Genomic DNA, 27,707 nt, shown 5'->3' with positions numbered 1-27,707 from the left:
CACTTCCAACATTTTATAGAAGATGAAATTGATGCTCAGGAGCATGAATGTCTTGACTAAGGCCATGCATCTAGTAATTGGCGCTTGATTTAAACACCAAGTTGTCTGATTCAATAGCCTATAGAGCCTTCTCTATGGGAATTTTTTGCTATAAATTTTATAAACAAACTATATGCAAACTTTATATTCCTGCCACACACACCCTCCCATTCCATATTTTGGGGAGTAAATTCTAACCAAAAAAGTCTAGCAAAGTTAGAATTCTGTTTTTAATAAAACAGAATGTAAATTCTGTCAACAGAGCTTATGAAATAATAAATTTGCCAAAGGGAACAAATACTTAAAAACTACCATTAGTTTTTTTTTTTATTTTAGATTTTAGTCAGTACATGAACAATACCCGCTGAGTTGACTCTGACTCATGGAGACCGCGTGAAGTGTTAGAATAGAACTGATTTTTTTGCAAGTAGATGGCCAGGCCTTTCTTCTCAGGCATCTCTTTAATAAACATTTAACATTTAATACTGAGTATATTTTTATCATTGCAGAAGAAAATGTCATAGACACTTTGAAATAAATGTGTGCCCAAAGACAGTATTTCAAATCACATGAAATGAGTAAAGTCTGCTTAACATAATCCAATTTCTAACTTTTATTACTTCAGTTCAGAGTCAGCATTGTTCTTCATGCTTTGCCTTTTTAATCTGGATTCAGAGATGGTTCAGATAAATCTAGGTTCACTAAGTAAGTGACTGATAACTTTCATAAATTATTTCACTTAATGATAGCTTGTTTTTAATAGGAGCAAATGACCTATTTGTCTTACTACTAGTGAACGAAGCTGTGACTCCGGAATTTCAGCCACTAAAAGTGATTCAGTTCTGTTTTAATTTAAAAACATCCTTTTTCTCTCTTGTGAATCTGTGCCACACTGACAGCCACATACTCTGCCTACATGTAAGATTGACCCTAAAGGCATATAAAGTATTGTGATGACTCAGTAAAGTTGAAAATAGAAAGAAAAGTGATACCTCTGGTTTAAGAAGTGAAGGCCTCAGTAGTTGTTGTTGCTGTCAAAGGAAATTAAAATAGAATAAGATTTAGAAAATAGTTCAGGTGGAAAAGGTAGGTTATGCTTGGGAAGAGAGAGAGAGAAAAAAAAGGAGGCTACAGCTTAAAGCAGGTTATCTTGGGCTCATGATTCATTATTCATGTGATAGCTACACAAAGCATTATATAATAATTTGGCTAGTTATTTATATCGAAACAGAATAATAAAGAGTACATTTGTTTTACATCATGATTTGTTAACATCAAAATTAATTACCTTAGTAAGTAGAAATCTATAAAGATTTTTGTTTAAGCTTGATAGTTACATGAGTCATTAATGGTTCTAAAGGCACTTTAAGGTTTTTTTTTTTTAATCAAATTCAGTCTTGTTTTACATTAACCTTCTTTTTTTTCTCCCCAGTCATATTAAATGTAGTCAGAATCATTGGGAGGAAGGGTTAAGCACAGAACCACATAATGATATAGTCGTAATGTATTCACCATCATATTTAAAACATGCTCCTAGTTTCTTCTTACCAAAATGTGGTTGGCTGCCATTCAAGCATTAAGCAGGTTTTCAGAAATTCTTTTGTAATTAGGGAAATTCTCCTTCCTCAGACTTTGTAGGGATCGCCTCCTACCTCCTTTTCAGCCATACTTACTTTAAGGAAATGCAGTCTCTATTGCTCTGTTTCATGATAATTTTGGAAGTAGATTAATGAAATGGGAACAAGACACACAATTCAAATTTTGGGGTATCAACTCTTTAGGGGAAAATAGTTATGTAACACAAATTTTAAAGTAAGCATTTGGAAGGTGCTTAGAAAGGTTCTGGAGCATAATTCCACCCATAAAACCACCTTTTTGGAATAGCCAACAGAACCACTATTGCACTGAAAGGATAGATGTTTTAAGATATGGTTACTGGGGACACTCTGATCCGAACTATTATCTATCACAAGCATCCCTACCAACCACTTAATCTTACAGGCATTCAGCTTGATTTACATATAATTTAGGGCTTATGCATTCTAAATCATTAGCCAATTAGGTCATATACTTATTTGACTCTCTTGTCCAAGAAGCTGTCTGCTAAACCATACTAGCTTCTCAGTGACTGCATTGATAGCACCACTTCCCCTGTGTCTAGTCAAATTCTATTGGCCAGAAGAATTCCCAGTGTATTCTGTGCAGATTAAGAGTTAAATTAACACAGTAGATAGCAAGAGCTTTCTAATAGTCTGATATCAAAAAAAAAAAAAATTCTTTAACATCCCGAGGTTGATTAAAGTGATAAGATGGAGTTGGGACTAGTAGAAGGACCAACAGATATGCAGTCCTCTATTTTCTAAATTGGGTTTGTAGCTTAGACAAAGAAATCAGGGAGAATGTCATGATATTAAGTAAGGGTAATTCAAGGAAAAAAGAAATTATCATAGGAAAGGTAAGCAGTTGATCTCTGGTCTCACTGTAAAAAATAAACTGAAAACACAAAAAGAAAGAGGTAACACATATAAAATGAGAAAATAGTATCCTTTAGAAGTTTTGTAAGGTAAAGGAAAATGCCCTGTTTTTGAAAGAATGCAAATTAATCCTGTCTATAACAAAAATATTTTCCTAGTAAGCCTGATATAACATAACACCATAAAGCCCTTACCTCTGATGCATAACATCTCCTGCAAGGCAGAAATAAAGAAATCAGTATTAAAGGTCTTAATATTTCAGATTTAATAAAATTATAGATAAGGACTTTTTAAAAATGTGAAGAAAAACTAAAAAGGTAATATTTACTAAAATCTTTTTCAGTGAGAAATATGTTTTATGGTATTATCAAGAGGATATATGGTTTTATCTGGAGGATCAAGGTTTCATGCCTGCATTAGTAAAAATTATCACCCCACACCCTCATCTCATATGAACACCAATGAATACATAATCTATTTTATCTCAGTGGTGTATAAAAATACACGTTGACTCTGCTTTGATAAATTGGGATAAAACATATTCTACACAATCACTGTCCTAATTCTTGATACAAATAAGATACTCATTTGGGGAAAAGATGTATTTCATATAAGAAATTAATAGGTATGGGATGAAAATATCATCTCCATGATCAGAATACATACTTCCAAATATTTGTAAGATTATTTTTTCTCTTTGTGTCAATTTGATTCTAAAAATCATGGAGGCAAAAATATTGACTATCCTTTAATATAAAAGTCAGCTATATTATTAGACTTGAAGTGAGAATACCTTTAGAGATATAATAGTCAAATATTCATCACTACATAAAGACATATAAAGTTCATGGACCACAAGTTCATGAAACATTTGACTGTACTGGAGAAGGTAAACGAGAATATAGAATGTTCTCAGTATTGAATATCATCAATTAAAATGTTTTCCATTTATAATTCATTAAACATTGACCTGAAGTATTTAGCTGATTCTGTTGGCCATGTTTTGTGGAAGTAGTAAGCAACTACAAGGAAGATTTTTTTTTTTTTAATGAAGAGGTAGATACATAACTTTCAAAAACCCAGTGAAACAATCTCTGTAGAAAATTAAAAATTAAAAAAAAACAAAAAAAACACAAGCCCTTAGCAAGATACTTAAGTTTATTTATCTGAAAGTGTCTTCCGTGGCTAAGGCATTGTTGATTGAAACTGTTGGTTATAAAGGTAAATATAATACTAACTTAATTCTATCGGCAATTTATTACTGGAAATGGCTCTGTAGTGAATTTGCAGAGTGCTTACATGGTTCCGCCAATTTTTATGAGTTCTTTCCAGAGCCTTTAGCAATTGAGACATACTCAATTTGTATATTTTAGAAATAATTAAAGTAGAAAACACTCATATTTAGGTTTCAATAATGACAACCAAATCACATACGTCATATAAATTATTCAGCCAAAGCTAATCTTTATTTTCCAGGGTAGTTAAACTGCCTCCTCTCATTAGAAATATTTTCCATAACAGTAGATACTTTAAAAAAATTTTAATTATACACTTTGTTGCTTTTGACCTTGTTAGTTGTATTGCTTGTTTTAGCTCAAGGGACGGAAAATATTTTTGGCTGTGTACTCACAGAATATTTATAAGTCTCACATAAAAGATATTTTAACTGAATCGTGTTATGAAGCCAGGAATCTCTAAATATAATGTGTCAGTAAAAGACTGGATTAATTATAAAACAAATGTTTCATTTGAAAAGGATAATATAATAATAAAAATGTTTAATTACACAAACATGAAAATATTCATAGAAAAGGGCAGTGTAACAATTTAATAAGAGCATAGGCACCAAGGAGGCCTGGTGGAGTAGTGGTTAAGAACGCGACTGCTAACCAAAAGATAGGCAGAGTGAATCCACCAGCTGCTCCTTGGAAACCCTATAAGGCAGCTCTACTCTGTCCTATAGGGTTGCTATGAGTCACAACCCATTAATGGCAATGGGTTTTGTTTTGGTTTTTATAGATATCTACACAAAATTCTTATTTGAATTTCCTATAATAGTTCCTTGGTTACTATTTAGAGATTTCATTATCAAGGAATTCTCAGATTTACATTTGCAAGAAGCTGAAAGAAATTTCCTTTAAAAAAAATACACGCATGTTAAAGGCTTACACAATTTTGAATAATACCTTTTTAGAGTCCGCCAAATAGCACAAGTTCTCATGCATATGACCAGCTGCCAACAAAAACTCCAACTGAAGTTTTTCAGTGAAAGAGAGAAAAAAATCATGTTCAAGAACCCCAAGAAAGAAATTACTCTTGATGTGGATGAAAAGAATCCGAAGCAGATGAGCTAATGCAAATAATTAAATGTTGTCTTTTATCTGATCTCATTAATTGAGATGTTAGATCAAATTCTTGAAAAAATGTCACACAATATAAGAGATGAAAAGAACCTTTGAAATGATGCCTTGTAGTGCCCTGAATCTATACTTATATACTTACAATGGTAATTATCAAACATCAAACATGACTTTTGTCTATATTTTGGAATTGTACTTTTCTCTGTACAGACTTACATATACTCAAATTTCACAGCTCCAGTTGAAAACAACTGTTATACTTTATAGTTAAACTGGGGATTTCCAGTCAATGAGATCTATTACATAAGTTGTATGGTAAAACAATGTAATTATTGGTAGTCACATTTAATATATAGAATCACTATATAGATAGCTTAGTGAAAGTGTGGGCTTCATAAAGAAGACTCAGCTTAGCTGATGTCTTTCAGAATTTAACAAGTTGCCCTCTAAAATAAGAAAACAAACTACTACAATTACAGAAATTTCTTCCCAGGCTATCACTTTTTATCTTCTTTGCATAAAACAAGGAGCAAAAGCCTATAGAAAACTGGTCACAGTTCACCAAGTATATCCCCTCTTAAGTTTCTAATCAAAGTTTTTTACTTCATTTCAATATTACAGGCTAAAGTTGTATGATTTACCCATAATCACTAAAAAAGAGTAGAGATGAAGTCAATAATGTACTTTTCTAAAAATTTAATGTACAAGTAGGTTTTATAGTATTGATTAAACTTACAGGAAAATGTTTATAATTTGATCAATGAAATCAACAGTAACCAAATTCATGGTAAATAAATCTTTGCAGACATTTATTTAACCTTCTTTTCAAGAAACTGATTAGAATTTCTTCATTAAACTGGAGGTAAGCAAATATTTTCTTTGACGGAAAACCTTATGATAAAATTATAATTAAGGAGATTATAAAATAATGTAAACAAGCAAAATTAAATAGTTATTTAAACATCTGTGGGAACAATGAAATGTCTTACAAAAGTCAACAACTCAAGATTTATTTTCATGATAAAAGAGGGAAAGGAAAGTACAATGAGAAACATAAAATAAGACAGCAATTGACAAATGTAAAAGATTTATCAAATCTGTAAGCATACTAGTCAGATAAAAGCAAGCCAGAGTAAGGATCTTCTTGTAAGAAAATAGATGACTACATATTATAGCACCTGGGATTTATTTTGGAATACTGTATGTCTGTCATCTCCTGTATTTCTAGATACATAACACTTTACTTTCCTAGTATTTTTTCTTACCAAATACAGAGGCATCAAGAAATAACAAAACTTATGAAATTATCTGTAGCTTACTTACAATAGTCTGCATCTATTCCTGGAGCCCTCATATAAAAACTATGACCAAAAAGTAAATGAAAAGTTACTAAATACACGACAAATATGTTGTCGATATAAATTGGATATCTATCTTTCATCCCCATATATTCCCATTTAAAAATAGATTAGAATTACTTTTTAAACAAATGTAGGACAAATAATGCTACTTTGAAGTTAAGAAAATTAAGGTAACTCTAGGAGTTAGTAGTGATAAAGCTAATGATCTTTTCAATTAAAAATAAAAAGAAAACATTGCTTTGAATTAGGATAAAAGGATGGAATCTTCTCCGATGTTCAATTTGACTCAGCTCACGAATTATGGCCAACAAAAGAGTTGCTCAATTAAATAGGAAAAGTAACATTACAGTGAAGTAGACTGATGGTGAGATTGTTTTTCCGATCCCTCAACAATACCGTTCACATTCTCCTGGTATTGTTCACATGTGGTGTCCATATTTGTTACCTCTGAAGGGCAAAGAAGTTGAAGTTTTGAGATATCTGCAGGTGGATAGTTTTTTTTTATTTGACCGTACATATCAGCCACTGACTTTTCAATTTCTGGTAAGTTTTTAATATGTTTGAGGACGCCTTTTGGTTCTCTTTGAGCGTCTGCATCACCCACTGTTGATGATGATAGTTGTGAAACAGAGGATTGAACTTTCTCAGCAGGTGTCAGGTTGACAGTGCGGTTGAAAACTGGTATACAAGTACACTCTGTGGATGAAACTGAAGCTGAAGAACATTGTGCAGTAGGAAGTGGAGAGGGTAGGGAAGGAAAGGGAGGAGTTGGTGGAGGGAGAGAAGGAGGAAGAGAAGGGCATGAAGGTAGAAGAGATGGAGAAGGAAGAGAAGAAAACGGAGGGGCAGAAGACAGAAGATCAGAAAGTGAAAGAGGTGGAGAAGGAGGAGGAGAAAGGTGAGGAGCAGAAAGAGGAGGACAAGAAAGAGAAAAACAAGGATTGAAGAAAAGAGAAGGAGCAGGAGGAGGAGGAGGGATGTTTGGTGGATGGGGAAGATTTTCAAAAATATTCTTTCTGGTTTCAATAGTGGCTGTCTCTCTCCTAAACTGTGGAGAATTTAAAATGCAAGGCATTGAAGGAGAAAGTTCCAAGGAGCAGTCAGCACGAGGAATGACGACAGTAGGTTCTGATTTGAGGGCCACAGTTTTTGAAACAGTTGGCAAAGTGGAGAATGAGGAGTGAGGCCAAAGAGGGGAAAATGAAGAGTCTGAAGATTGAGGCTTCAATTGAACAGCTCCTTGTGTAACTGGTGATTCAATTTGCCTTATTTCTCCTTTCTCTTTTAAATGTATATCTTCAGCTGTAACTGAGGTATTGCTGTTCCCTCTTTTTGAATAGTTCCTACTGCTTTCATTTTCAGCTTTCTGCCTGTTGATTGGCCATTGCCTCAGATCTATGGTTTCTGGTCTGTTTGATACTCCCCGAATTAATCTCCCAGGTAAGGAGACTGACTGGTTCCACATCCTCTGAATGTTTTGTCTTGGGCCCCTCAAAGACTCAGTCTTGGCTCGTCTTTTGGGCAAAAATGGATCTACAAAATCTGCTTTTAGTGATAAGTCTGAATGTATTGATCTTTGAACTACATTTTCCACATAAAGGGGATTGTGAGTACTTAAGCGGTCCTCATCAGATAGAAATGTGAATTTTCTTGCAGACTTGGGCTGGTTATTTTTAAATGATCCTTTTATATGAGCCGGCTTGTGAGCCTCAATAGTACAGGACGAAAAGGGTGTCACAACTTGCTGATGTTTCCTGTCTTCTGTGACTGACTTATTTCCCCTGCTTTGTTGAAAATGGTAGAGAAGGAAAAGACTTGAAAGAAAAGAAGATAGTGAAATGTAAGGAAACAGGTTGTGACATAGCTTTCATGAGAAAGATGTTTCTATGGTTCTCATTACTACTTCAAAATATAAAAGGCCAAACAACACTAATCTACTGAAGCAAGACATTACTTTCATGTCCCTGTTCTCAAAAAGGCAGAGCAAGAAAGGCTTGAGAGCTGTGCAAGCATGAAAATTTTTCATTTTTAAGAGATATGTCCATCTGTAGACTGATTTTTTTTTTTCCACTTGATTTTATACAGCAAAGACTCTATGTCGACACATAGAAGTTGTCTCATGTAAAAATCACAGTTTTCCCAGAATCTTGGCTACTTATTTCACATCCTTTGCTTGTGGATGCTCCTAGCCAACTATTATGGACAAAGGATTGATCTTTAGCTATATCTGATTCAGTATTTATTATCTTTCACCTCAGTAATTCTGTCCTGGAACTACAAGTACTCTCCTATCTGGGACAAATTTTGCAAGAGAATACAGAAAGGGCTTTCTGTTATCCAGATTAAGGGAACTGAAGTCTCCAAGGACAGACGGGAAATTTTCTATCACAGAGTTCAAAATCACAACTGAAAAACTGATTTTATGTTAGAATCTTGACAGAGATAATTATCTTCTATTTGAATGTGATGCTTAATCAGTTTTAAAATATTACAAATAATACCAATAAGAAGAAGTACTATTGGCATTTTATTCAAATATGATTTGGTTCAAATTTTAGTCAAGACTTACTTTAACAGAAAGACTAACATTAAGATAGCATAGTTTTGCTACCATGGAAGGATTTGGTCATGTGTGGACACAGAGTCATAGGTGGCTGTGAGTCATAAATAAAATACAGTAAGTGAAAAAGCACAAATAAATAGCCTCTAATGAAAGCACTGAAGCCCTTCCTCTAGAAAGGCTGGGTGATACGTGGTTTTCAATAGCCTCCCTTTAGATCTTGCTCTCAAGCCCAAACAGAACAACAGATTTATTTTAATTATTGCTTAATATTTAGCAACAAGGCAGAGGGAAATAAAAGGGAAATATTTTGAATAGAAATTAAATAGTCATACTGAGAAATTACAGTGATTGGTGAAGCAATAAAATGAAAAATAAAGCCAAAGTTGTTATTGTGTCTTTTGGTGAAGATACAGACTGCAAGGGAGAATTCTCATAGGTGGACTTGGGCTACCAGGCCCACCTGAAGAATTCAGGAAGTGCAGACAATTCAGATGAAACAGACACCAAATACTTTTACCTTTCCTGATCTTGAAAAGCCTTTTTTTCCCCCTTAATGACAAGAACCATGGGGTATCTATGTAATGATAACACGTAACTTTTTGTTGAAAGAAATCTATGAATATTTTTAACAAATTTTGAAACCCCTTTGATAGGCCCAGGTACTATCACTGGGAATACTTGTTTTAAATAACATAGTTCATGTCATTTAAAAGATATCAAAAGGAAATGGGATGAGGATGATCTAACTTTCCTTTTATAAAAGTAAAATCTCAGTGTTAAAGATGAATACCACTGTATTTAGAGTAAAGCAGCACATAATCTATTCTACTACATTTTTTCCCTAATGTTCTTGTATTACAATGGTATTATTTACTTACTTATGCCTATGTATCCACAGGTGAGAAAGAGAAAACATGTGATAGAAAAAAAAAAGTTTTAACTACAGTTAATTTAAGATGATTACGAAAATACTAACAGGAATTTGCTTTAAACATTTAGTATGTATATCTAAAAAAAGAAACGGAAGTTTAATATTTGCTTTGTATTTATTTATAAAAATGACATTTAATGTTTTAGATAAAATCATATGACATTTATTTTCCTGTCTGATCACATAAAATTATATCTCGTGATCTATTTACTACATATAGGTAAAATTCACCTTTATTAACACAGGTTATTTGAATTCTAAAACAGAAATTTTAAATGAGACTTGAAGAACTGCTTCTATGTCCTAATTCTGAAAAATTAATTAATCTACACTGGTTTATAAAGATGATATAGACGTTTGTTTGGAAAAAAGTAAATACACAAGTACTATGATGATTGAGTAGTTGCTGAATCTATATGTAGCTATCATTTAACATTATAAAGCTATTTTTAATTTTCTTCTCTTAAAATGACCTTTGATTTTTTTTTTCTTTTAAAATAACTGAAAATGTTTCATTAGAAGTTAGTTTTTTTTCTAGGAACTTAGAATCCCTATAAAGATTTTTTAAATAGATAAAAACTATTAAAGCTGGTAAGATAATTACATGTGTAGAACTTAAAACATTTCAATAAGTACATATATTATAATCATAAAAATCTTCTATATCTACTATTTGTGAAATAAAAAATTCAAGTCCTTAAGTGTTGATATTTGAAAATTACCACCATCAAACTATATTGATTCCAGATGCTATTATAGTATACATACTTTTGTAAAACAAAATACATAGCATTCATTTATTTTATATATAAACTTGCTTAACTTTATACATTATGCTTTTTTATTTTCTAAACATTTTTGACTAGAGAGAGGTGGTTAACATGACTAGAGAAAATCAAAACATATTGGCTCAATTCCTAAATTCACCAATAGTTCAAAAAGAGATTATCATTTTGAACTTATGGAAAAAAATGAAATAATATATTTGATGCCTGAATCCTGTATTATATTATTATTTGGGAAAAATAATGTCTTGTGTTCAGCTGCTTTAAATTCAGTTTTAACATTAAAATATGTAGACAACAAAATCAATTTAAAAATTATTAAAACTATTCTTGTATAATAGTATATTTTTGTATAATATTAATATGGAAAAATAATATTGGCACATCTGTTTAAAACTAGTTTTTTCATTAAAAGGTGAATTTCATAATTTTTGAGGCTTGCTTTATTCCCACTAGTAAATGCTACAATTGTAACAAAAAAAAACATTATGTTTTAGTTCCCCCACTCCACAGAATTCCAATTAATAAAAGATTTCCTGGATTTAATCTAATTATATTCAATTTTTTTATCATCTTCTTCATATCAAAAAGTAGTTGCTCTTGACTTTTTTTTTTTAAATATAGACATGTTAAAACATCTCCAAAAGGAATCTGATTATGAGAGTAGCATCATGATAGAAACAGCTGTGAAGCCTTTTAACAAGTTAAAAGTCTTTTCAGAAATTTATGCTTTACTATTGCCTAGAGATCCAAACAGTATAGGAGAAATATTAAGCTATCACAGCAGATGCTTTCAAGATGAATATAATGGAAATAATATTCTCTAAGTGATTGAGCATTTACTACATAGTCTCTTTTTTCATTTACATTTTACTTACTCCATAATATCCTAAAATAGTGTCTTGGAAAAGTCTATGATTTTTAAACCACAGAAATGGTTTTTGATCACCAAATCAAGAGTTGTTTCTTTGTTCCCAAATCAGGAATTATTATTTTATTAGTGTGCTTTATTCTCCTCCTTTTCTATAACTAACCTTTTCTCCTCCCCCCCCCAAAAAAAATCTATTTATAAGGTTGAGGAAAAAAATCGCTGCATGAGCCTGAAGATTGAGTCTAATTATAATATTCAAGCTATTCATCTGCAAATGTCTTCTAAAGTTGAATAGTTTTTCTCTAACTCAATTTTTTTGTTTTGTTTTTTGCTATTACTTTTCAATTTGACTTTTCTTAGGCTCTCATCTTACCGTTTTTCTGTTGAAGACATTAAATAATCAAAGGAGGCTGAAAGCGGCATTTCTATGTCACGTTAAAATTAAATACTCACCACACAGGATCCATTAAAACCCACCTAGTTTTCAAAGTTCCTGAAAGGTCTACTTACATTGTGCTGTCCCCAAGTTCTTCATAGAGATGCGCCCCCGGAGGTGGGGGCGGCGGTGGGGGGGCAGCCACTGGAGCCGGGGCAGGCGCTGCTGGTTTGGCTGCAGGTAAAGCGGACTGGATTCGCGCTGTCTTGGTGCACTCAGCTTGGCGTCTAGTAGAGTAAGGTTGTTTTGTAAAACTCATTTTAGAAATCATATGCTTATCAACAGGCTAACTTTTAATAATAAGTTCCAATTATCAGAGGGACGTACTTAAAAAAAAAATCTTTTATACAAATATTTGAACTTACAGACGGATATAATTACAAATGTACCCTCATGGGGCATCACTTACATGTACCCTTCCCCTTGGTTCTTTCAAATTTAGCAGCCGAACTCTTGGCCACTAAGCCACCAGGGCTCCACTCATTTAATAAGGAGCAGAATTCCATAGAAATATTTGCAAATTAAATTAATGGAGGATGTTACTCAAGAGGAGAAGGCACAATATTTATAAAAATGTGATTGCTATTGGAAGTTGTTTAATGGACCCCTTTTGTAATATGTGGCATATCAAACATGTACAGTTTCCCTCTAATATTAGTCTTCTAGCTACTTATAAAACTTATTTATATTATTTGAAGCATTTTTGTTAATTAGTTCACTGAGGCTGTGTAGGCGTGCACATTTGGGAGAAAGATTTGGCTAGCTTTTATGTCCCTTTAGTTTCTAGTGATGCTTGTGATACTCAGGTAAAGCTGGGCTGCTGTTTTTAAGCTCTGTACACCGATTGTTAATGCCTTCCTCCACACCAAGATCTCAAAGGGTGGAAACCATCAGAGGAAACTCTTTTTCTCATTTTCTCCAGTTATATCCAATTGGGTAAAACCTGTTCAGTTCCATACACACAAAACCATAAGTTTTTGAATCAAAAAGTATACACTTACTAAGAATACAAAACAAACAAATAATACATAGTTCTGGGCAGGCTGACTACTTAACGGATATTATCTGGGTTTCTGCTTTTGTTATTACATAAAATGACGTACAAAATATTAATGATTATACTTACACTTTAAACCTGTGTAGGAAAGCAAAGAATAAAGAAAAAAGAGAAACCTACATTAGAAATACTGCACATGTTAACATCTGATTTATTCTAAATTATGAATAATTTATTGGCTGAATTCGTAATGACACAGAATTAATGACATAGTTGGGAAACTAAGTATTTCAACACAGAAAGTGAAAAACGGTGAGTACTTTATTATTATTGTCACAGCCATATAAGCTGTTAAAACATTCATAACAGGAAAACAAAGAAATGAACTAAATGGGTTAAGAAAAACTGAATTACAACAAAGAGATGTGAATTTCAACTATGATAGAGAAATGGGATATTAAAGATAATCTGATCTTTATAATTGGCTTCTTGGTTTACTCTGCTTGAAGAATATTAAAGGAATGGAGTCATGCAGCAAGCCCTGATTAATACTCTTGACCTCACTTAGAAGCTGAAGCTACAATTGGAAGGTGCCACTCCTGAGTAATGAATTCATGACATTTCTTTTCATATTTGGTTTCTTGGTTTTCCATGCATAGCAAATTTCAAAGACACATCTTAATATAAAAGAATAACCATCTTTTCCCATCTTATTTACAAGCCGAGTCTGAAGGTACAAAAGTTAGTTTTTAAATATTCGAATTTTACTTTGAAACATGAGCAGGACAAAACTCATTTGTTTAATTCCATTAAGCCAAAAAAAAAGCAATACTTAAAATTAATTCATTGGGTTTTAAGCTGATTACTGAACTATAAAAGAATTAAATAATGCTTCTATCAAAGACAAAAAGTTGAAATATTAAGCATCTTAATTTTTTGTTCAATTTCAGACCACTGAGTATAATACCCAGGATGCTTCAGTTTTGATCATTACATTGTATACTAAATGTAAGAAGCTCTCTCACTGATTTTCTTGCTAGCAGGATATAATAGACCAGATTTTGGAAGCAGCTGAATGAAAAAGAATAAATGGTAATACAGAACACATTTAATTTGAAAATTAATTTTGAGTTGATGGTTTAATCTTTTAAAACAATTTGTCCAATATTAATTTTGTTCATAGGCTTTAGATTTGGCATACCAATTGATTTGTTAAGGGCCCGTTAAGCTCCACTACATCAACCTAAATGTCATATTTGCAACTTCACATTATTTTTGTGATAGAAAATACTTCTACAGAATCTTCATGCAGAGCATATGTTTTGGACTTTCAGGTTAGAGATGTATTATTTAATTCAAAAATAAAATGAAAGAAATTCCTAGTGATTGAGAAAAAAGATAGCAGTTTAAGAATACATAAGGACTTTAGTACTTTCCCTGTAGGTATCTTAAATGATCAATAGCAGCTCTACCATTATTTCTTACTGTTTGTAATATCAAGCAATTTATATGATTTATGATTCCCATCTGGTACTTATTTTTCTTTCATGCCACCCTCAGGGCTTTCTTAACCTTATTCTCCAAATTTTTCACCAATCATTTCCAATTAGGAGAGAGTTTTAATGTGTAGTCCCCCATCACAAAAATTTCCCATACCTAGAGTCAAATAAAAAATGGATTTCTTGCCTACCTCGAAAAAAAGTATGTTTAAATTAGTTGTAAATTGCTTGACTACTTTGAAGGGTCTAAATAAGAAAAATGTGGTGTATTTTAATGGTTGCATTTCAGTGTGGGAATCAGAGAAACTAAGGGCCTACACAACCAAATACTCTGCAAGATGTTACAGTACAGGCACTGGCCAAGTGACCCAGGGTAGAAGAAATCATGTGGAAAATTATATATGGTGTGTTATGATTTTAAAATGATTTTGCCCACACTGTGACTATCAGCATAAAGGTAAATTTAACATAAATTTACAAAAGGTAAATTTAAATAAAAAAGTATCGTGACAATATAGTAGGGTTACAGATCTTCCTTTGGAACCGGGTAAAGTGGAAAAAACTGCGTTTTCCCCAGGAAAACCTCTCCCAAGACTGTCTGCCTGATGAAAAACAAACAAAACCACAGGAGTTAATGTAATACTCCTGTTGGATAAGGATATATTAGGAGCACAGGCACATTGAGCCACCTGTGAAAAATGAATCAAAAGGCTGTATTGTTTTCCCTTTGAGGAAGGCAATTTGGTACAAGACGGATACAGTAATCATCAATGATTTACAGCTACAAAGTCATGTTACCAGAGATGGTTTTTAATAACTCTTGAGGAGCTATCCACTTTTAACATCTATGAATACTTACTGTCTGTAGCTGACCAAAACCACCAAGATGGCAGGAATACAGCAGAGGATGATGATGAAGGCCAGAGCCAGCAAGGCACCCTCTGTGTAGCCTAGACTTTCTCCTCGTTTTTTAATGCTGGTCACTGCCTCCGGAGTCCGGATCTCCAGAATGCGTCCTCCTTCCCCATAATACGGCTGAAAGTCTTTATTGATATCAAGCAGTTTGCCATCCAAAAATCTTTATTGTCAGATAAATAGTAAAGTCAGTGATGTTAACAGAGAAAAATCCTGGCCTTTTTATTTTTTACAAAATCTTTTAATATTTTCTTTAATTGAAACACAATATGAGTTAGAAGTCTTATTATGACTAATAACAAAACATATATAAAAAGCATGATCAATAAAGAAGAGAAAACTATCTATCTATACAAACATTTCAATGATATTAACAATGACCTTTACTTAATAAGCTTAGAGACTTGGGAAAACATATTATCAATATCATTGAACTTTTTATCATTGTGTTGAGACTATTTACATTATTAAGTTATTGAGATGGAATAATATATAATATCTTAAGTTATATAGCATAGTTTACAAATTAGATTTATACATTTATCTCTGTGGGTCTTCAGAACAATCCTATAAAACTAATTTACTGCTGCACAGTTTGGGAACAAATCTGAGACACCAACCCCAGCTTTCAGACTGAGTCTGTATTTGTTTTCCACCATATCATCTTAAATGTCAGCACTCTCAAATCTCAAACCAAAATGTTTTATGGACAAACACTGAACAAATTAATGGTGTTTTCTGCATCAGAAGAGAAGGTTAAAGAAATGTTGCAGGTAGCATATCAGTGCAGTCAGAATGACAGGAATTGGTGATCAATTTAATCCAGTAGTTCTTGCAAAACCTTCCTCTAATTCATGTACTTCCAACTATGGGCAATGTGTTGGGGAGGATAATGAAGGAATTACTGTTGACATATTTTGTTATATATTTATGCTGTGATGGGCAGGTAATATCTTTTTTGAAAATTCCTCAAGAACTTATGAATAGTGCACTATAAATCCTAGATACTGATCCAGCAGTTGTGTTCTTAATACACAGGAATAAAATAACTTGGGTATTTTTCTTTTTAAATTATTTAAGATTGTAACTGATAAAGGTCAAATGTTTCACTATCAAAACTTAGAAAACAAAACAGTTCAAGAAAAGAAAAATCACCCATAGTCTTACAACACAAGTATATTGCTGTTAAAGTTTTGGCATACTCATCTTGTCATTTTTTTGCTATAAATAAATATTTTTGTATAACTGTGGTTATATAACAACTATAAAGTGAAGTGGATTATTTTAGAAATATATTTCTTAATTCAAACAATAACATAGTAATGTACTTAGGTTGAAAAAATGTGGAAAATACAAAAAAAGTGAAAGAAAATTAAAATGGCCTAAAATTTCACCATTAAATAAAAACCAAAGCTTCCATATGCTTGTGCATTTTCTTGCAGTCTATTTTTATGTCTTTTGACATAATTTGTTCTAATTTTCAGTGATCATGTTGATTTCAGATTTAGTTAACATACTGTTCATAGCTTCTATATGGAAAAATAGATGACCAGTATCAGATATGAATTCTATGGAATAGTTTATTAGTCTTCCAATTTGAGAAACCCAGTAGCTCAGATAATTTTAGTTTTCATGATACACAGTTTTTTTACTCAAATTTCCATATTTCCACACTTCAACAAAAGGTCATATGGATGCTTTTTTTTTTTTTTTTTTTTTTATAAATCTGCTTTTGTAGATGAAAACCTTGCTTTTTAAAGGAACTTTAAGGAGCCCCGGTGGCACAGTCTGGAGCCCCAGTGGCACAGTCTGGAGCCCTGGTGGCACAGTGCTTAAGAGCTACCACTGCTAACCAAAAGGTTGGCAGTTCCAATCCACCAGCTGCTCCTTGGGAACTCTTTGGGGCAATTCTATTCTGCCTTATAGGGTTGCTGGTGATTCGAACCCACCTGTGGCTCTGTAGGAGAAAGTTGTGGCAGTCTGCTTCTGTAAAAATTTACAGCCTTGGAAACCTTGTGGGGCAGCTCTATTCCGTCCTATAGTGTTACTAAGAGTCAGAGTCGACTAGATGGCACACAACAACCACAAAGCAGCTTTCCTTGGGCTTTATGGAGGGGGGGACGGTTAAAATAACTTCCTACATCAATTCCACTGGATGAGGTTACTCCGCTTAATGAAGCAAAGCGTAGATAGACTGCCAACTACTCCCTCTATACAGTTCCACGGTTCTTTTAACTAGACTCTAATTTATTTTTCTGATCACTTAAGTTTTCAGTATTCTGAATTTTTGTGCTTTTTCCTGGACTTTGGAAGTTGAAAGCAGCTTTTTCAGAGCTTAGTTTTCATGTTCCTTTTTAAGGTTTAAGAGTGTTTTAAAGTACTGTGTTTTTGGACACTATTTGTGGACTATACAGGCTTTCTTTATTTTCTCCCCAATCTCTCATCTTCCATCTGCACATACCAATATTAAGCTAGCTGGACATATGAAAACATGCACAAGTTAAAACTGCATTCACTTAATTGTTTAATTTAATTCATTTTAATTTGAAAGTAATATGGTTTATTTCTGCTTAGGGTACAAAAAGCCACAAGAAAATGTAGCTCCCATCCTGATGAAAAAAGTCAGAAAATGTTAATACATTTTCTTAAGCTGATATCACAAGGCAAGTGAAGAAACTAAATTTCAAAGAGTGACAATTCCTTGCCAAGTGAGATGAGACCATGCATTTGTTTTACCCTTGGCAGACAAAGAAAAGGTAAGCAAAAAGAAATAAGTTAAAACGTTAATAAAAGTTTAAAAGCTAAGTGTGTGCTAGCATATAAGGTTAGAATAACAGAAAACCCCAAACAAAAGGGGAGTTTGCACTCATTTGCAAACTTTTTCATGGAACTCCATAAAATAGATTAGGGACAAGACAGTAGATGAGAGAGAGCCTCTTCAGGCATGCAGGAAGTAATCAGCTAAGCCTGGGACACAGGCACAACCATTATGTAATTCCTCAGACCTTTACCTAAAAAAAAGCAAGAACCTTAAACCATAGTGGGAGGGGCAGAGAATACTCTCATCCCCAGGGCTCAGACAAGGATCCACGGCTTCGGGGAAAGAGATATAAGAAAGATTCTACTACTGCTGGGAAAAAGACAGGAAACTCTCTTGGGCCTAAGATCCTGCACCAGTACAAAGCAGACATTTGCTACTTCTTGTGGAGAGGCAAAAACTCCTTTGCACCCAAGACCTACCACAAATATAAAGAAAGCAGAGCTTGTCTGCCATGTAAAGGAGAGAAAGCCCCTCCTCAAGGCTCAGGTGCACAGGCTGGACCAGAAGAACAGAGGAAAGCCACCCCCTCCCCAAACACACATACCCCCATGCCCACCACAGCATAGAACTGAGTAACAAACAAGAGCAATCTACCACTTCGGGAGACATAAAAGTGTAGAGAGAAATCTTTTCTGTGGTACAGGCATGAAGGGACCTACAGAAAGCCAAGGGCTGAGCAGGAATACTGAGAAAAATCCTATAGCACCCCAGTGTCTATTCTAAGAATGAGGTAACAGCAGTTCAAACCAAAAGACTGCTGTTGTTTCGTTGATTCTGACGCATGGCAATCCCATGTGTGTCAGAGTAGAACTGTGCTCCAAGAGATTTTCAGTGGCAGATTTTTCAGAAGTAGATTGCCAGGCCTTTTTTCCAAGGCACCACTGGCTGGACTCGAACCTTCAACCTTCCAGTTAGCAGCCGAGTGTGTTAACCATTTGCGCCATCCTGTTTATTTGGATTGTTATTATAAAGCCTAAGAAGAAGACTTAGTTCAGTTATCTGTGTTTCCCCACAGTATACAGTCTTGCATTTGTCTCAAATATCTGTTAAAAATGAAATGATGAATAATTTACATAATAACAATGGTTTTTTAAAAAATTAAGTTGATAGTATAAATTATTATTGTGTTGCCTCTAAAATAGGAACAGAAACCCTGGTGGCACAGTGGTTAAGAGCTATGGCTGCTAACCGAAAGGTTGGCAGTTTGCATCCACCAGGCACTCCTTGGAAACTGTATAGAGCAGCTCTACTGTGTCTTATAGGGTCACTATGAGTCAGAATTGACTTGACGGCAACGGGTTTGATTTTTTGTTTTAAAATAGGAACAATGAAATTTGGTTAACGAGTAGATTTAAAGTAAAATTAAATTAATAATTTATGGATTTTAATAAATAAATAAAGACAATGGTTAAGATCTTAGCTGCTAACCGAAAGGTTGGCCGTTGGAACCCACCAGGGACTCTGCAGGAGAAGACCTGGAGATCTGCTCCCCTAAAGATTACAGCCTAGAAAACCCTATGGGGCAGTTCTACTTTGTCACATGGGGTCACTACGAGTTGGAAAGTCCACCTAAGGGCACCTAAAAACAACAGCATGAGCCAGAATCGACTCGACAGCCCACAAATAGAACAACAATAAATAAATAAGTAAACGAATAAATAAATATGTACCTATTTAATAAATAAATAAACACACATATATATGTGTTTGTGTATACTGTATAGACAAAGAAACTAAATTAAAAAATTATAGGTTTTGGTATCACACACACATATAAGCTATTTTGTATATACACTTATGATTACTTTTTTATTTAAAAATTATGTTTCAGTTTAGTTAATAATTGCATTCTATGAATCCTTGTTGAACACTAGATGTCACAAGAGTAAAGCAGAAATGGCGAATGGAGTTTAAAAAAAGAAAAGTATTAAACTGTGCTAGAATAACGTCCAAGGGAAAATATGAAGTACTGTTTTATTTAAGATTCTGTAGCATTTTCTTTATAGATTCCCATTTGTAGAATTTAGAACTCAAAAATTCAACTTCATATCAGGATAAAATATCACATAGATGGGAGTGATTATTTCCTTTACTCCCCACTCAAAAGCCAAGGGAAATATTTGACAGCATTGTTTGCTGGTTTAATAGATTTTTTAGGAAAGCTAGATTTAGTCTTAAAATTCAAGCCTACTGGCTGCAGGCAAATTGGCACTTTAAGAAAGAATCTGAGCTTTGCTCTCAAAGAGCCAGGGCCTTGGAGAAAGGGTGAGGTGCTGCTGTGAGGTGATCTGTCAAAATGTTCTTCGCTCACAGGGTGAACGAACCCTCTGGAGCTCATAAGAACAGATCCCTTGAAACCACTCCATCCAAGCTTGGACCTGGAAATTCCAAAGATGTGAGGATCCTAGGAATTGTCTCTTAGACTTTTTGCTTACTTTAAACAACAATTTGGTGTTTTTAATCTTTTAACTACTTTTGCCATAGGTTTAAATAAGGATTATCTGTGAGTGACATTGTACATGTAGATGGCATAAAGGACCGGAGAGCTGTTACACACACAATAAGAAGTACTTACTTAAAAAGCTCATTTCTATCGATGGCTCTGTTAGTTTGGGGGTCGATTGCATAGACAGTCAAATCACATTTTGTGTAATCTTCTAAAGAAAAGGCATCTCCATGCCGGCGAGCACCAATGGACTCCACCACAACCTTGGCACCAGGTATTTGCTCCTGAACATAGTGATCCAAAATTCTATAAATCAAACAAAGTACAAACATGACATTCTGACGGGATTGCTGGGGGTGAAAATCACCCCCAACTTGAGATGACATTTAGTAAATGAAAAATGATGACAGCCTGATTTTTGCTAATGTTTATTGAATGTGAACCCTTGAAAAGAGTTCTCCATATTTTCTCAGTATTAACTCCCAGCGATGCTGGAAGCTGAATAAGGTAGGAAGAGGTCATCAACCATGTCCTATTTAAGTCTAGACTTTTTAAATTTATGATACTATTTGAGCTTTATGTGGCTCATGGGAAATGCCAAATATGTTGTACAAATAAAGCCGTCTATGCTTTATAGGAGTCATGGGGTCTGAGAACTCTTGAGTTCATATGGTTGGTGTCATAAATTATACCTCCTACCAGATTCTGTGATACGTAGCATATAGCTACATGCCAAGGTGCAAGGCTAGGATACTTGTTTTCCTAAGGGTATAAGCTTCTTTTGGCATTATAACAATGGGAGAATGTAGAGGTATTTTGATATGAGAGGTTTTTCAGATTAAGATAAAAATATTGCATGCAAATCTCAGGAGCTATTTTGATGAATATGAACAGCTAAAAGACATATCGTCTCATACAGAATAAATAATATTAAAGAGAAAAAAACAAAAATAATATTAATCAATAGGTAATTTTTGGAAAATACATTGTTTTCAAATTGCACAATTTGATTTTAATTGAAAGTGGAAATTATTACCACTTATGTTTTCTATATTTCCACAAATTGCAATTTCTTTAATATCCTTTTCCTTACCCAAACAAAATATATATTATTAACCCTTTGTGTATGAAAATTCAGAATGCATAAAATATTAAGTGTTTACTGACATTTAAAGGTAAACACCATTAAATGTCAGTAAATACTTAAAGGTAAATGCTCCCCACGTCTGTCAGTTGGTCATTCTGTGGGAGCTTGCGTGTTGTGATGCTGGAAGCTATGCCACCAGTATTCAGATACCAGCAGGGTTGCCCATGACAGACAGGTTATAGCTGAGTTTCCAGACTAAGATAGATTAGGAAGAAGGACCTGGTGCTCTACTTCTGAAAAGAATTAGCCAGTGAAAACCTTATAAATAGCAGCGGAAGGCTGCCTGATACAGTGCCGGAAGATGAGCCCCTCAAGTTGGAAGGCACTCAAAAGACAACTGAGAAAGAGTTGCCTCCTCAAAGTAGAGCTGACCTTAATGATGTGGATGGAGTCAAGCTTTCAGCACTTCATTTGCTGATGTGGCACAACTCAAAATGAGAAGAAACAGCTGCAAATACCCATTAATTGTTGGAATGTGGAATGTACGACGCATGAATCCAGGAAAATTGGAAATCATCAAAAATGAAATGGAATGCATAAACATCAATATCCCAGGCACTAGTAAGCTGAAATGGACTGGTATTGGCCATTCTGAATTGGACAATCATATTGTCTACTATGCCAGGAAGGGCAACTTGAAGAGGAATGGCGTTGCATTCATCGTCTAAAAGATCATTTCAAGATCTATCCTGAAGTACAACGCTGTCAGTGATAAGATAATATCCAAAGGCCTACAAGGAAGACCAGTTAATACAACTTTTACTCAAATTTAAACACCAACCACTAAGACCAAAGATGAAGAAACTGAAGATTTTTACCAACTTTTGCAGTTTGAAATTGATCGAACATGTAATCAGGATGCACTGATAATTACTGGTGGTTACAATACAAAAGTTGGAAACAAAGAAGAAGGATTGGTAGTTGGAAAATATGGCCTTAGTGATAGAAACAATGTCGGAGATCGCCTGATAGAATTCTGCAAAACCAACGACTTCTTCATTGCAAATACCTTTTGTCACCAACATAAATGGTGACTATACACATGGACCTCACCAGATGTTATAAACAAGAATCAAATAGACTATATCTGTGAAAAGAGATGATGGAAAAGCTCAATATCATCAGTCAGAACAAGGCCAGGAGCTGACTGTGGAACAGACCGTCAATTGCTCATATGCAAGTTCAAGGTGAAGCTGAAGAAAATTAGCACAAGTCCATGAAAGCCAAAGTACAACCTTGAGTATATCCCACCTGAGTTTAGAGATCATCTCAAGAATAGATTTGACACGTTGAATGCTAATGACTGAAGACCAGAAGAGTTGTGGAAAGACATCAAAGACATCATACATGAAGAAAGCAAGAGGTCATTAAAAAGATAAGAAAGAAAGAAAAGAACAAAATGGATGTCAAAAGAGACTCTGAAACTTACTCTTGAACATTCAGTAGCTGAAGCTAAAGGAAGAAATGATTAAGTAAAAGAGCTGAACAGAAGATTTCAAAGGGCAGTTTGAGAAGACAAAGTAAAATATTATAATGACGTGTGCAAAGACCTGGCAACAGAAAACCAAAAGGGAAGAACGTATTCAGCATTTCTCAAGCTGAAAGAACTGAAGAAAAGATTCAAGCCTCGAGTTGTAATACTGAAGGATTCTACAGGGAAAATATTAAAAGACAATGAAAGCATCAAAAGACGATGGAAGGAATACATAGAATCACTATACCAGAAAGAACTGGTCGACAATCAACCATTTCAGGAGGTGGCATATAATTAGGAACCGATGATACTGAAGGAAGAAGTCCAAGCAGCACTGAAGGCATTGGTGAAAAATAAGAATTGACAGAATACCAACTGAGATGTTTCAACAAACAGATGCAGCACTGGAAGTGCTCACTTGTCCATGCCAAGAAATTTGGAAGACAGCTACCTGGCCAACTGACAGGAAGAGATCCATATTTCTGCCTATTCCCAAGAAAGGTGATCCAACCAAATGCCGAAATTATGGAACAATATCATTAATATCACACACAAGTAAAATTTTGCTGAAGATCATTCAAAAGTGGCTGCAGCAGTACATTGACAGGGAACTGCCAGAAATTCAAGTCAGATTCAGAACAGGACGTGGAACCAGGGATATCATTGCTGATGTCAGATGGATCCTGGCTGAAGGCAGAGAATACCAGAAAGATGTTTACCTGTGTTTTATTGACTATGCAAAGGCATTCGGCTGTGTAGATCATAACAAATTATGGATAGCATTGCAAAGAGTGGGAATTCCAGAACACTTAATTGTGCTCATGAGGAACCTGTACATAGATCAAGAGGCAGTCATTTGAACAGAACAAGCAGATACTGAGTAGTTTAAAGTCAGGAAAGGTGTGCGTCAGGGTTGTATCATTTCACCATACTTATTCAATCTGTATGCTGAGCAAATAATCCAAGAAGCTGGACTGTATGAAGAAGAATGGGGTGTCTGGATTGGAGGAAGACTAATTAACAAACTGCGTTATGCAGATGACACAACCTTGCTTGCTGAAAGTGAAGAGGACTTGAAGCACTTACTGATGAAGATCAAAGACCACAGCCGTCAGTATGGATTACACTTCAACCTAAAGAAAACAAAAATCCTCACAACTGGACCAGTAAGCAACATCATGATAAACGGAGAAAAGATTGAAGTTGTCAAGGATTTCATTTTACTTAGATCCACAATCAATGCCCATGGAAGCAGCAGTCAAGAAATCAGCGGATGCATTGCATTGAGCAAATCTGCTGCAAAAGATCTCTTTAAAGTGTTAAAAAGCAAAGATGTCACCATGAAGACTAAGTGCTTCTGACCCAAGCTATGGTGTTTTCAATTGCCTCATTTGCATGAGAAAGCTGGAGGATGAATAAGGAAGACTGAAAGAAGAATTGACGCTTTTGAATTGTGGTGTTCGAAAAGAACATTGAATATACCAGGAACTGCCGAAAGAACAAACAAATCTGTCTTGGAAGAAGTACAACAAGAATGCTCCTTGGAATCAAAGATGGCAAGACTACATCTCACATACTTTGGACATGTTATCAGGAGGGATCAGTCCCTGGAGAAAGATATCATGCATGATAAAGTAGAAGGACAGTGAAAAAGAGGAAGACCCTCAATGAGATGGACTGACACAGTGGCTCCAACAATGGGCTCAAGCATAACAATGACCGTGAGGATGGCGCAGGACCAGGCGGTGTTTCATTCTGTTGGCCACTAGGTTCCTATGAGTCGGAACCAACTCGACGGCACCTAACAACAATAACAACAACGAAGGTAAATGCATTAACTAAAAATGTAGACAAATGTTTTTTAAAGAATCTGTAGATGCAATGCTCCTTTGGAGTCAATATTGTTTGCGACTTTTTCAGGGGGAGGGAGGGGAAAAACATATTCTCAAGTCCTTTTGATACTTTAGAAAATAACTTTTGCTTCAGGTACCAAAACTGACCTGCTTTCTGCTCTGTTTTTAAAAACGTTGCTTTATGAGTCTGGTGCGTGCTTGGTTTGGGCTTGTGAAAAGAACAAGCAGAAGAAAGAAGACATTGGAGGCAATGTTTCTACCACTGAGCAGGCCAGGGCTCACTGTCAGTGATAGCTAATTGTTCTGTATGTCTGTTTGCTTTTAAGATTTTATAGATCAGCATAATTAGTGAAGTACTGTTAATTCTTTTCCTTTTCTTTGACTACTCCACATTCGCTAGTTTCTCGGCCTTACAGTATCTTTTCTGAAGAGATCCTTGCTGAAAAATAAAGGGCAGCCTGGAAAATAAAAAGGAGAACGAATGCACTCCATACTATAATAGTTGAATGTAGCTTTCCCTAAACCTGAAGACAATTGTTGTACTAGAAGTAGACTCAGAATCGACTTGAGGGCAAATAACAACAGAAGTAGACTAGTCTGACGTCATTCAGTCACCTTCCAAGCGTTTGTTTCCTAATAGACATGCCCACTTAAAAAAATAAAAGAGGCCTTGGAGTCAAATCACATTACAGTCTTGACTGCTTACAGGAAGCACTGACAGTCATAACACGGTGGTTAAGAGCACAGAGGTTTGGCTTCAATTTTTAATTCCTTTTTACTTAACAACTCCAGGCCCTCAACTGGTAACGTGAGGCTCTCAGTCTTAGTTTCCTTAACTGCACAATGAGGAAATCATTTACCAAAAGGGGTCGATATGAGCATAAAATAATGTTTTCACACAAATCTTTGCAGTTTTTAGTATGTGGTAAGTGTTCTGTAAACATAATTATTATTAATTTGGCCTAAACGTTTGTATTGATAAGCTTTTTCCTGCCTCTGCTTCACCCAAGACACTAAATGAATTTCTGGAATTATTAAAAAATGATAAGCGTGTTCAGGAAAGTTCTTATTGAGAAGTCGATATTTGAGCAAAGACTTTTAAGCGACAACAATAGATATGGATATCTCATAGAAGAATGTTCCAGGAAGAAGGAACTGCTAACTTTTGGTGGAAAAGCCCTGATTCAGAAGTGTGTGGCCAGAGCAAAAAAGGGTGGGGCGGGGGAGGGGCAGATTATGTAGGGACTTTTAAGCCACTGTAAGGACACTACATTTTGTTCTAAGTGAAATAAAGAGCCACTGAAAATTTTGAAACATTGAGGTAATACGATCTGCTTTATATTTAAAAGACGCAAAATGACCAATCTCTTATGAATAGCTGAAGTGAGGGCTGAGAGCAAGAATCAGAGAAACTATTTTGTTTCTCTAACTGAGAGAAGGGATTTAGAAAATGTTCAGTCTACTCAATAATATAGAGGAAGAGATGACACAACAAAATTCTTAACTATTATTAACCTGATTACACTAGGCCCAAGATGTAGTCACTTATGTTAAGCTCCATTTCAGTAAACCAAAACCTAGCTAAGTTTCTACTTCCTGTAATGCCTGACCTTTCCAGGAATTTAAAAACAGACATACAAAACAACCCACTATTCACTAGGTCAACCAATCCAAGTTTGCTGCCTCAGCTATGACACATGGCCTGGCTATGAAAGTTGCAAGTAGCCTGGTGGTGCAATAGTTTAGAGCTTGGCTATTAACCAAAAGGTTGGCAGTTCAAACCCACCCAGCGACTCTGCTCGAGAAACGACTGGGCAATTTGCTTCTGTAAAGATTACCTATTGCCATGGAGTAGATTTCGACTCATAGCAACCCTATGGGACAGAGTAGAACTGCCTCATAGGATTTCCAAGGCTATAATCTTTATGGGAGCAGACTGCCACATCTTTCTCATGCAGAATAGATGGCAGGTTCAAACCACCAATCTTTCCGTTAGCAACCGAGTGCTTTAACCACTGAGCAACCAGGGCTCTTTACAACCTAGGAAACCCTATGGGGCAGTTCTACTCTGTCACACGGGGTCACTATGGGTCATAATTGACTTATTGCACCTAATAACAACAACGTGAAAGTTCTAATATGCCATATAAGGAAAGTAACTAAGAACTAACCAATGTTATTTCCTTGTTCTTACATCACTTTGCTCATATAACTTTTGTCTCTTCTCCTTGTCCTTTGGAGCCCGTATCTGATTTCCATACCAGAAACATGTTGCTGTCAAGTTGATTTTGACTTATAGTGACCCTACAGGATAGAGCAGAACTGTCTCATAGGGTTTCCTAGGATGTAATTTTCATGGGAGCAGATTGCCAGGCCTTTCTCCTGCAGAGTGGCTCCTTTCGATTAGCATCCAGGTGCTTAACCAATGCACTACCAGGCCTCCCGATTCATGAATTGCAAATATAGTTTATGAGCTGGTAAATAAATTTAATCTTGTGGAAATTTCATTTTTAACATTGTTAACCAACAAGTTCTATATATGCATTATTATGATGCCTGCATAAATATGTGTCCATTTGGAAGAGGTATAAGTCTTATAAAATAAGCCAAGAAATGCAATATCCAACTGGACAAATACTTATATTAATTATAAGTTGACCTAGATAAATGCTGGCCTTTTGTGATTTTTCTTTTTAAAATAGGTCAATTTTTTTTAAGTTTTTTTTTTTTTTTTT

At 34.8% G+C, this 27,707-nt stretch overlaps 1 protein-coding gene across 16 annotated transcripts in view; it reads right to left on the bottom strand.

Annotated features, from left to right (window-relative positions):
• PCDH15 (protocadherin related 15) overlaps positions 1-27,707 on the bottom strand; it is an 803,588-nt gene that overhangs the window by 7,773 nt on the left and 768,108 nt on the right. For 4 of the 16 annotated variants that reach the window (XM_004369880.2, XM_004369881.2, XM_004369887.2 and 1 more), the window contains 6 exons: positions 20,628-20,804; positions 15,176-15,394; positions 12,947-12,955; positions 11,895-12,047; positions 9,676-9,681; positions 6,530-8,048 (listed from right to left, as the gene is read on the bottom strand). In XM_004369880.2, the coding sequence (XP_004369937.1) occupies positions 6,578-8,048; positions 9,676-9,681; positions 11,895-12,047; positions 12,947-12,955; positions 15,176-15,394; positions 20,628-20,804 (2,035 nt within the window). In that variant the 3' untranslated portion in view covers positions 6,530-6,577. Of the gene's footprint in view, positions 1-1,031; positions 1,071-2,707; positions 2,727-6,529; positions 8,049-9,675; positions 9,682-11,894; positions 12,048-12,946; positions 12,956-15,175; positions 15,395-20,627; positions 20,805-27,707 lie in introns of those variants that run through there. The other 12 variants (XM_004369889.1, XM_004369890.1, XM_004369888.1 and 9 more) reach the window with 6 other exon arrangements.

This window comes from Trichechus manatus, unplaced genomic scaffold, assembly GCF_000243295.1.
Source record: "Trichechus manatus latirostris isolate Lorelei unplaced genomic scaffold, TriManLat1.0 scaffold00007, whole genome shotgun sequence".
Classification (NCBI taxonomy): domain Eukaryota; kingdom Metazoa; phylum Chordata; class Mammalia; order Sirenia; family Trichechidae; genus Trichechus; species Trichechus manatus.
The sequence above is the reverse complement of the archived record's forward strand: the minus strand, read 5'-3'. Positions and strand labels throughout refer to the sequence as shown.